An 11,973-nucleotide genomic window follows, 5' to 3' on the forward strand; every position below is an offset into this window, starting at 1 on the left:
TTTGGCTAGCCTTGGAGGGGGGAGTTTGGTTAGCTCTAAGGAGATGGAAAAGTTTAAGCAGTGATGATCTGACAATACTACTGGGTTTATTTTTACAGCAGGGATTTCAAGTTCAAGTTGGAACACCAGGTCGAGTATGTGGCCTCTTTTATGAGGGGCAGACATGACAGTTTGTGTGCAGCCAAAACTACTGATCATGTTAAGGAGATCCTGCCCGAGTTGGGAAGCTGTGTCATCAATCCTGTCATTAAAGTCCCCCAGGATTAGCCCTGTCACAAGATCTGCGAGTTCTTCTTTGTATCCCTTCCCATCGCCAAAATGCTGTGTTGTATTAACTGAGAGTGGCCTGAGATTTAAAGAGGATGCTGATTTCCACTCCTCCACCCTTGCGGTCGAGTCTAGAACAGTGGTGCACTGAATAATTGCTTTGGACTGGTGCTTCCAAGATGGGGCCTGCGGTTTCATCCAGCCAAGTTTCAGTAATGCAAGCAAGATCTACTCATTCAATAAGGTTGGCAATGGTAGCTGACTTGTCTTTAATAGATCTGGCATCGCATAGGATGGCTCTGATGGGGCTGGCCACAGGGTTCAGATTTTTTGTAACATGCCTTGAGATGGGAATTAGGCAGCAGGTATCTATTGGTCTAGCTTTTTGCACCTGCTGTTTCCTACTCTGAGCCACACACCCGGAAACCATCAGCGAGCCACACCGTGCTTCACAGTGGGGGTGGTATTCTTTTAGCTTGTTGACCCCTCTCCAATACCAGCATTTTTTAATACACTGCCTAGTTTTCAAAAATATATGGTTTTATTGGGTACACTACATTGGCCGGGCTCAAAGATGTACCAAATAGGGCATGGGCAGTGGATCACCAAATGTCAAAGTTCAACATTGAAAAATGCACATGCCTCAAACGCGGCTCTTTTGCCCCACAACAGCCAGGCAAACTCTTGTATGGGTGATATCACTGTACTGGGGAGATGTTGCTGAACACATATTGGGGTGTTGTTTGGAAGTGATATCTACCAGGACCTGTTAATTCATACATGAAATAAAATGTGTCAAAAAACCCCACAAAAAAATGACTACCACAAAGTTTGACAAAGACTGAAGGTAGAATTAGTGCACAGAAAGAGCTAAAATACTAGCATTTGAAATACCCTGGGGTGTCTAGTCTTCAAAAATATATGGTTTGATGGGTAAATTGCATTGGCCGGGCTCAAAGATACCCAAAATTGCACATGGGGGAAGATTTGGGAAAAAATGGTTTTGAAATAGCAAAACCTTACCTGTACTTGTTGCCCCATAACGTGCAGAAAAAAAAACATAAAAACATTGGGTATTTCTAAATGCAGAACAAAGAATATAACCTATTTGGCAGTTTTTTTCATTAGCTTTTATAGATGAGTAAAAGATTTTTCAAGTAAAAAAGTCAGAAAAAGTTTTTTTTTTTTTTTTAATTTCACTATTTTCTACTTTTTTTTAGTAAATGATATGATACAATCAAAATAATGACATGTTCTTCTCCTGAAAGAAAAAAAAACAAAACAATATACCGGTATAACTTGTGTGGGTTCAGTAAACAGGAAAGAAGAAAATTACAGCTAAACACGAGCAGCGCAACAATGTTGTCACAAAGGGTACAAAAAAAAAAATCAGCCATTGTCACGAAGGGGATAAAAAGCACCTATCTGGCCATTTATTGTTTAGCCATTCGCTATGTCAAAGTACCCCAAGTTTGGTGAGTCCTAAGTAATTGTGCATGGCTATATTGATTACCAAAGAGCTAAAGAGATATCAGACCATGCTGTCTTGAACTCCACCGCTCATTCAGAATAGAATAGCGTTGATGTTCACACCAGCTGTTTCAGTAAAAGAAGGACATTCTAGCGTGTATCGATTAGTAGATAGCCTCACCTATGCCCTGGGCAGCAGTGGGGACTATAACCCCACAAACAGGTGGCACATTCCAAAGCAAGGGGGGGGGATTTTCGTAACATAAGTGAAGTAACCCCTAAACAAGCCAACGGAAAGGACACCAACGAAAAAAGGCAAAATGAGTAATCATCAGATTAATATAACTGTAAAGTGTCTACGTATTAACTGGGCTTTAGCCAGGGAGGCGCTGATGTAGTTAATGTTGCATTTTGGGCCTAATTTCAATTTTGTACACAAGACAGCCAAACGCGCCAAAACGCGCTATTTTGGCTGACAGAACACAGGAAGCTTTACTTTGCCTCCCACTTCCTCGTTCTGCTGACTCCGCCTCACGACGTAATATCGTCGACAGCGAGGCGACGTCATCAGCGTGCAAGCCGCTAACGTCCTCACGGGGAACGTCCGGGCCCATTCAGTTGCTTGTTCGCCTACTCTTCTTCGGCCAATGCAAGTCTTGCGCCGCGCACGTTCCTCTGTTATGGCTGCACTCTTCGCCACGGTCGCGCACACCGCCTGCTGAGCGGGCACGGACTGCTGGGTAATTGGAACATCCGGGTTCTGCTTCTGGGTTACATGTTGTTGTGCAGAGCTGTCCAGAGAGTGGTTTGCAGGCGCATGCGCGTTTCTTGTGTAAATGATCGCTTTTGCTATTAAGTGATGTGCATTGTAACGTCTGATAGCCCAGATGCTCCGCTCCAGCGCCTCACTGGTCCTCGGCAAGTTGAGATTCATGGGAGTCGCAATCATGGCTCCTGACAATCCAAGCAAAACACACTGGGACCCAGGGGTTTGCTGGTTGATCTGGTGCTTAGTATTGCTGTTAGGGCTTCCTACACATGCAATCCGGGCTATTAGTGTATGAATTATAGGGGTGCAGTGCCTTGAATGCCTTCAGTTCAGGAGAGAAGACATGGATGTTTGTGTAGCCATTGTTTACAGATTATAAACATTAGATCCAGTTTAAATGGCATCTAGAGAACCAGCCAGCATGCCTTTGTTTAGCAAAGTGATACAATGTGTGCTTTTTTTTCATGTGGTACAATTAGTGGGCTATGTATACATACAATCACGATGAAAGATGATTGTAATTGTGTGTATGTCTGTGGATGCGTAACCTTCGCTATAATCCTAATTATAATTTCACCTTTTCAAAAATCATTTTGTACATAAAAAATGAAAGGAAGTTGAGATGTGGCTATAATTTCCTTGGTTGAATGACGTGACCGCTTGCTGATGTTATAATTATAATCTTAAACACTGCATATATGTATTGTGTCTTGGCTACTTTTATGTCCTACAGCTAGAGCAAAATATTTTAATATGTACTCTTATTTGTTTCTCCTTCTCACAGTATGAGCCTGTTGGTGTAGCAGGTGCTGTTACTATATGTATGTCCACTAACAGGCAGTTAAAGGGGGGCGAGCATTATATTAACATTTAATTGGGCCTAGGAGGCAGACTAGCGTGCGTTCTTAATTCATTATAACATTGGGGGTTATCTACTAAAGAGGGAGTTGGCAGACATTTGCTTTAACTAACTGGCATAACTATATATTATGAGGGGCAAACCCAAGTGGGTACCTGCTCAAAGGCAGCTAGTATAGCCCATGCTTTTGTCAGTATTTTTAAATTTCCTAAATGAACCTTGTATTATTCTGGGTCAGCTCAGTTGCTTTTATAATGCATAGTAAATTCAGTGTGCTCGCCACTTCCACTTTAGTGAATAAATTCCATTGAAGAGTGCCTTCAGCATTCCAGTTGGTCTGGTTATGTTAGTAAAACGTGTGTGTAAACGTTTCTGTGCAATCCACAAGTGAATAGCGCATTCGAAATCCTCGGCAATTATGCCCTGGTGCTTCCAATGTGACCAAGTAGAAGATACTCACAGGACTTATAAAAGTAATTCTTTCAGTCTGATAAGGAGACACATTATTTTTAATCATTGCAATAAAATTACTTTTATAAAAGTCCTGTCTTTATGTATATATATATGTATGTATGTGTATGTGTGTGTATGTATGTATGTATATATATATATATATATATATATATATATATATATATATATATATATATATATATATATATACGCACACACAGCATCATACAGAACAATAATTTGTCTTTATTTTACATTGTTGTATATAGATCCTCATCCTATTTCCTATTCCACTCTTAGGGTCCATAGGAAACGGTCTATCAGCCCTGCAGAACTGTGCATGAGGCTAGAGGGAACTGTGCTTCTTGGGTAATCAAAGACTTTCCTTTTAACTTTCAAAATATACAATATTGGAATTTCTTTATAGGTAAAGCTTTACTTTTATAGATGTTTATAGAGAACATACATGGTACACGTCAAATAAATCACACTTACAAAAGCATGCCTGGTTAATAAATGGTAAATAAGGGTCTCCAGCATCACATCAATAGTTTGTTGGAGGAAAAACAAGTCGTTCAGATGGGACTCTGACATGTAATAAGAAGGCCACCTTACCATCAGAGAAGCCATTGTAACTTGTTCTCGGGATCTGCATGATTACTTGTCTTCTGTTTTTATCGCCTGTTGAGTTCATGATGATTGTTGTATGGTTAGTATAATATGTAACAGTGTAGGGTTTTGCCATCTTATTGTCTGCCATGAACAAAAGGCAGCACATTTAATAGACACTTTGTCTTTCTAGGTAAACAGAGCTCAGGATGGCAATTACACAGTTTCGGTTGTTCAAGATTTGCACTTGCCTTGCATCTCTGCTTTCTTTCTTCAAAAGGCTAATATGCAGGTATCGTGCACAATGTACCCATAATAAGAAATCATATTTTAAAAAAACTCCACTAAAACAACTGTTTTCACTTGGATGTAAATATGCACAGGGACTCATACATATATTTTATAAGATTTGTACTGTACAAATATAATTACATAATATTAACTATGTGTGCTCTGTAGACTTTTTATTTCTCCCTATTTCATTTTTAGATCTGGCCGAGGTAGAAAGCTAAGCGGCGATCAAATCACTCTGCCAACTGCTGTGGACTACGCTTCTGTACCAAAACAAGTGTGTGTCTAAAATATCCTTCCTAAGACATGGATTTCTATGTGGGCTAGAGTGGGCATAACTGGGAACCACACCTATTTAAACAGTGAAATTATACAACCTATAAACCTTGCCTCTGCCCTGGCTTGACTTGTGCCTCCAGCAGCTGACTCGCTCGGCTCAATCTCAAGTGGACAACAGTGTCCAGTTTTTGACCTTGCATGATGTTTCAAATGAGTACTATATAAAAATGGCTTTTTATATAATTTCAATCACTTGATGTTTTAAATCAGGTAGAGGACTGGAGCTCATGGGATGATGAAGCCCCCACAAGTGTAAAGATTGAAGGTGGTAATGGCACCCTATCTACTCAGAATTCAATGGAGCCACAGGAGCCTGATTTCTTCAAAGATATGGCTCCGACGATCAGGAAAACGCAAAAGGTGAGCTAAATGTAATGTAAGTTATTTTTTTTTTAGGATGGTAGATAAATGGAACAGCCTCACATCAGAAGTGATAGCGGTACATAAATAACACAATAAGTGAATAAAGCATAAAACTATCCTGAATCTAATACTACCAAGGGCTGCTCAAAGTCTCTTTTTATACCAAGAAAAATGTGCCAGTGAGCTTTTCCAGGCATTGCTTGTCCTGCTTAGGGGGAGGTTTCTTGAAATTCATCTCAATGATTCATCTAGACATTGTGCAGGTTAGGTCAACTCTTCTTCTTGCAGGAGAAGCTCACTTACAGTGAAATTAGGAATTTGGAATAATTTAAGAATTAGAGAATCATTACATGTCATGACCCGCTCTTGTGGTTTGCTTTTCAATCAAATCATCTTGTGAAAATGCTGATTGCAGATCGTTTTTATATCCTGTTTCCTTCTTTTGCCTTCATTTATTGAGCGCTTTCTATTTATGTAGATTGTTATAAAGAAGAGAGAGACTGTAAATTTTAGTGTCCCAGATGGCAACTTTGGGTTTTCCAGTAGGCTGGCAGCCACTCAAGATATTCCTTTTGTTCACCAATCTGTAAGTATAATTTAATGTAATGCTGATTGAATAATGGGGTGAAATGCTTTAAACACCACTTGTCTCCCATGATTCCTTAACCCTCTTGCGACCAGGGATGTTTTATGCCTTCCTCAAATGATGGCCCGTCATAACCATGAAGATGGCGTAGAAAATCCTGTGTTGTGCAGTGAGTGTAGCAACATCATTTAAATGCCTAAACAGACATTCTGGCATTTGTTTCCTGCAGTAGCATCACAGGAAACATTGGACAGTATACTCTTCTGAGTCTGTCAAATCCACACAAGGTGATCAACACACAGAGAGACGAATGGTGGGAGAGAGTGGAAAATACTTGAATTATCTTTTATTTCTTGAAAAGAAAAAAGGAAAAAAAAACTATACAAACATATTGAAGGCATTGGCTTTATTAGGGGTACTTGCTAGTTACTGGTTATCTTTAGTGATGTTGCACTGCTCTTTGAATTCTTAAAGGGTGCACCTAATTGACCTTTGAGAGGTGTTTGGATAGGTCAACAAGGTGTGCTAAAACTTTATAGAGCCGTACTTATAAATGGAGAAGAAAAAAAAAATAATAATAAAAAAAAAAATCTTCTTATGCACACACCTTATATTTCCCAGGGAGCATCAGTGTCTGGAAACTTCCATACTTCAACAGCAGCAAAAAGGACTGGAGCTCTCCCAGTTTAACAAAATTGCCGCTGGCTTCATTAATCCCAAATAACACCTCTGCTTTGAGGGCTATATAATTGGTGGATTTTGTGTGTTTTACAATAAATTTGGCAATTTTTGTGGAACCAGGGAAGCTTCAGTCCTATTTTTGCTGATATTTATTAATATAACCATTTGAGTACCGGAGTTACCTGCAGGTGTCCAGATTTTTACATTTGTATCAATGTTTAATATTATCCTTTTCGTTTATTTGTAAATTTAAATATGCAAGGGGATATCATCTATGGCTCCTTGGCTGCTATTGAATTTTTTATCCCATCAACCTCCACTGCCATAGGTAAATAAGCTGGTTAACAGAATATTATCCAGAGCCATATGCTTGAGTCAATGAACTAACTTAAAGTGCTTTGAACGTAAAGGAGAGAAAAAAGACTCTTCCCACCTGGCAGTATGTGTGGACACTGAATGTGTGGATTCTTCTGTTTTAGGCAGAATTAGGCGATATGGAAACCTGGCCAGAGAACTCAAATGCTTGGGAAGAAGAGGAGGATGCTACTTGGCAAGCTGAAGATGTTCTCAGGTAGTGAGAGTTATTTTTTCTTTCTCCCGAAGTACAAATTTCTGTTCTAATCATCCAATATCTTAATTTACTTTTCCTTTAATTTGCAAATGTTTGCACTACTAAGGATCAGTGATTGTCTCTCAAGTGCTGGATGTGAAAGCGGTGCTATCGCTTAACAAATCCCACATGTTTAATGTCCTATACATTATACGGGTGGTTCTACAGCTTTACAGATCTCTGGACTGACCTCATCTAGAGTATTGTGTAAGTTCTGGAAACCCAAGAAGGATACCGACATATTAGAGAGTTTTGAAGAGGGCTACCAAAATGATAATGTATTTGCAAGATAAAAATGATCAGTAAAGACTAAAGGATCTCCATATGTATAGCTTGGAGGAAAGAAGAGAGAGGGGCAATGTGATAGATTACATCTTAACATCTGACCCTCTAGTACAGACTAAGGATGTTTTACTTGACAGAGAGGGTGGTAGATAAATGGAACAACCTCTCAGAAGTAGAGACTAATACAGTGAGGGAGTTTACAACATGCGTGGGATAGATACAAATCAATACTGAATCTAAGGACTGACTAGGCTCAGTCTTTATTTCAGCAAAATTGGGTAGATCAGATAGCCTGAATGGTTCTTATTTACCATCAAATGGTTCTATGTTCAAGCTTTACTATTAAAATCATATGTCCCCTTTATTATAGTGGATTTGCTTGTATTTGCAAGATACAGTCTATATTGCTACATTTCTTTTTCTTTTTTGTGGCTAAACATAATGTACTTTCTGTAATTTTGTATTCTAGTCGTAAAAATATGTTAAATGCAATATAGAAATAAGAGTAGCATACAAAAACTCCCAAATCAGATGTACATGTTTCTATGATGTTTACTTTATGAATGTATTACCTTTTTATTAAGCACCAACAAAATATGCAGTGCTGAACACATACATAAAATATACATTAATACATATAGACACAACAGGGGTTGGGAACACTGCCTGTGAGGTCGCCATCTAGCCTTATGGTATTTTTACACAGTTTCTGTCACAGAAGATCTTTGCTCTAAATTTGGGCTCACAGCTTTCAGGGATTGCCTTAGTTAATCACATTACCATTTTTTTCTAATTTCAATGTTTTACCTTTAGCCTTTTTAGTTCAGGGGGTTATTGACGCCTCCTTAGGTGTTTTCAATTTTTCGTTGGTAGTTGTTAGCATTAAAAACTGTAAACATAACATTAAAAAAAACTAAAAAGTAAGTAGCTCAGGCTGTCTAATTGTTTTACAAACAACCACTAGAGGGCTCCAAAAATTCACTCTATGTATGATTCATAATTTATTCTTAAACAAGCAAGTTCAGAATAACACAAGTTTGATGTTGTTTCTTTGCTGACATTTATCTAGCTCATAAATTTGTGGTGTTAATCTTATTTAAAATCCACTTAACTTGTATGTTAGTGAAAGCAGGTGCATGACTAGCCTTCCTAATAAGAGAAACGGTAAAATCATTACTTCACATACATTAAAGGCCCCCCCCCCAAGCTCTTTCTTAGGCCGATATCTTGCCATTATCATTTTTAAATTTTCCTTAATTTAATATAAATCATGCTCTGCATGGCCTTGGTGTAGAACTTTGCCAAATACCGTCAGGTGGTTATAGTTGGCTATCATGCCTTTGGCATAGTGGACACTTTCTGCTTTCTAAAAAGTTTTTCACTGATCCTTGAATGAAAAAGGTCACAATTGCCCTTTCATGCTTTTACTTCTTTAAAACAATAGTTACTCTTTTTTTCACCAGGCAGCAGAAGATGGCAGAAAGAGAGAAAAGAACAGCAGAACAACAAAGGAAGAAAATGGAGAAAGAATTACTACGGCAAATGAAAAAAGAGCAGAACAAAATTGGTGTTAAATTATCTTAACAGATGGCTGGCTGTGAATATGGAGCTGAAAATGTTAAATCGTACAAACATTTCCACATATTTCAGTTCATTCCGAGTACTGATGCTTCAAGGCAAGCTCATCGGATGTAAACCTGATCAGCGGGTGGTGGCAGGGACTTGCTGCACAACAGCTCACACTTCCTTTTTAAAAGCCAGGGACCTAACCCCAGGTCAAATTTGCCTCAGATTAATAGCGCATGGGACTTTAACATGAAAAAGGGTGTAAATATTTCAGTGGTGGAATCTACTGCTCCATTTTGCTTTCTGAAAATATGTAATTACATAATAAAGAATTTTAAAGAAATGGACTGGGTTTTTTTTTCTCTTAGCCAGCAAAGCTGATGTAGACCTTATGAATATTACATACCGTATTTGTTGGCGTATAACACGCACTTTTATAACTAAAATACGAAGCTGAAACCCTACCTGTGTGTTATACTCCGATGAATCCTAGAGCTGCACGATATGCAGCCATGTTAAGTGTGTCGGTAATCTTTATGGGGGAACTTAATGTTTTTTTGCTTATAAGACAAAACCTTAGTGTATAATTAAACGCATCAGACATATATACCAACAGGTCTTCAGCAGGACTTGACGTGCTATCTTGCTGTGTTCCCAAAGACTTGCATATCTTCTTCCCGGTACCATGGTGTAGCGATGTGTTCTGTGGCGCATCAAAGCGATATTAAAGTAGCGGGGACAAATGTAAATACTTGCATGATGAATGTGATCTGTGACTTAAATTTTATTTTTTTTCTTTGCTAACCAAATACCATGGTAACTGGTGCTGATAACGAGGTAAAACAACGAATGCATGTTATACAAATTTATGAAAATAATCAAGGCAGTGTATCCTAGTAACCAGGTTGCCATAGAAACTAACCCTAAACAAGTTCATACTACCAATGATTGGTTGTAGACCAGCATATTAAATGTAATCAGTTTTTTTTTTATGTAGCCAGAGACTGATTAGAATATTGCATAGTAAACCACATAGATACTTGTGTTCCGGTAAATAACAAAACTGCCATTGTGTTACTGGTGTGTTAACAAATGTGTATAATATCCTTAATCAGCGGGATTAAAAAAAAAAAAAGTCCCGCGCAGGGCTCTAGTGCGGACTGCTCTGACACTCAAGGACCTCTGGCAGTTGTGGGGCAAAGGCAGAGGCAGTAACTTTCCTTGTGGCATCCACATGAAAAACTTTTTATACTCTATTGGAGCTGGAATTACTGTGGCTGCTTACATCAGACGTGCCCTCCAGCGGGTTGATGTTAAATGATTTAAAGAGTAATTTCAAAGTACCTCAAAAGAACCTGTCTATTACCGCTACAAAATGTGAATGGGTAATTTGAGCACCCGATGCCTTCCTTGGATGTGGTAACCATTTCTTAAGTGCCCTCTGAGCCATACAGCTTATTTTATAGAACATAAAGGATAAATCAATATACAAAAGAGCTAGGATAAGCCTTAATTTTAATGATGCTGAAGCGTAGATAAAGAGACTGGAAGCTATCATATTGATTACATAATGCAACTTAATGGAGGTTGAACAAATTCCCTTGAGAGGCATATGCATTAAGTAAGAAGGCAGTGGGCTAAGCAGTTTTTTTTTTTTTTAGAGAAAAAAGTTACACACAAAGACGTCTGGTTTAGGCCATACATACTGGAAAACCCTTTTAGAACATTGATCGTTGGAGTTCTACAAAGTCTTCTATCTCTGATAACCTGTTTTAACTATAGCATTTGCTAGTGATATGGTCGACATATCTGAAGTTTCTCAATAAAAAGGATACATTAAAAAAAAATATATTGAAAATGAAAAAACTGCTAAATACTTAATTGAAAACCATCTATTGCTACTGATATTGTAACTTTATGTTCCATTGGTTGGTGACTGAACTTAAACCTGTACCCTAATTAACAAAGTCATAACCATGGCATTTTGTCCTATTATTCCCTAGAATTCTACTTTTTAGTTGCGATTGGGTTTTCCTTGCATTTTTAGCAAAGTACCGTGACGATTGTTGTAAATCTAGTAATCGCACATATCAGACAAGATGACAGCTTACAACAATGCAAAGTTGGCAGCTTTCATCTATAGCCCGACAGACATTAAAACACCAAGTTCATAGACATCATCAAACTTTCACACACCTGGTTTTAGCACTTTTTGGTGCATTATATAGTTCAGGAAATAAAGATTTTAAAAATCACAGTAATGAAAGTTGTGTGTAATTGTCTCACGCGTTTCAAGTGCCCAACATTATGAGAGAAATGATTTGGATCGTGGCCTCCTAATAAATGCGCAGTGCTGCAGACGTTTAATAACAAAAATGACCTTTGTGTTTGGTGTAGAATCTAATGATCTTCCAACTTTCCTTCACCATGGATCTTGTCTGTAATAACTCCCCGCGATCTTTTCTCTGAGAAGCAGGCCTTTGTCAGCGTAATCGGCCTCCCTTTGCACCTAACCGATGGAACTGTGCCCTCAGAAAGGCCATCCTATCCTAAGGAAACCTCTTGTCCTTAAGGGGCTGCTCTCTTGCAAGCCAACACCTTTCTATTCTAGAGCCCTTTCCCTTCTAAGCACTCTGTAGCCACATCCATTGATTAAAATGTACTGGTAATTTAGATCTCAGAGGGTAAGCCACCATGTTTTAAAAAGTAACCTTGCGTGGTCAAAGTGTGTTGGATCTACTCAGCCAGTACAAACTGTACACCAGAATTACTTTTATACACAGCCCTCAATGAGAACTCTTTGTGAATGCCTAAGCTTATAAATA

The 11,973-nt window shown here is 38.5% G+C and overlaps 1 protein-coding gene across 1 annotated transcript; it reads left to right on the forward strand.

Annotated features, from left to right (window-relative positions):
- The first annotated feature begins 2,320 nt into the window (after positions 1 to 2,320).
- Positions 2,321 to 9,491, forward strand: EBAG9 (estrogen receptor binding site associated antigen 9). Its single transcript, XM_053467120.1, has 8 exons — positions 2,321 to 2,477; positions 4,119 to 4,187; positions 4,621 to 4,719; positions 4,917 to 4,995; positions 5,268 to 5,417; positions 5,899 to 6,006; positions 7,167 to 7,258; positions 9,046 to 9,491. The coding sequence occupies exons 3-8, from the start codon at positions 4,637 to 4,639 to the stop codon at positions 9,164 to 9,166; spliced, it is 633 nt and encodes a 210-aa protein (XP_053323095.1). The 5' UTR covers positions 2,321 to 2,477; positions 4,119 to 4,187; positions 4,621 to 4,636; the 3' UTR covers positions 9,167 to 9,491.
- The last annotated feature ends 2,482 nt before the right edge of the window (positions 9,492 to 11,973 follow it).

Source organism: Spea bombifrons, chromosome 5 (assembly GCF_027358695.1).
Source record: "Spea bombifrons isolate aSpeBom1 chromosome 5, aSpeBom1.2.pri, whole genome shotgun sequence".
In the NCBI taxonomy this organism is placed as follows: Eukaryota; Metazoa; Chordata; class Amphibia; order Anura; family Pelobatidae; genus Spea; species Spea bombifrons.

Bases quoted from the DNA above. Each gene is read 5' to 3' on its own strand.
- EBAG9 (XM_053467120.1), top strand. From the start codon at position 4,637: ATGGCAATTACACAGTTTCGGTTGTTCAAGATTTGCACTTGCCTTGCA. The intron at 5,418-5,898 runs GTGAGCTAAATG...CTATTTATGTAG, and splicing joins CGATCAGGAAAACGCAAAAG to ATTGTTATAAAGAAGAGAGA. The intron at 6,007-7,166 runs GTAAGTATAATT...CTTCTGTTTTAG, and splicing joins TTCCTTTTGTTCACCAATCT to GCAGAATTAGGCGATATGGA.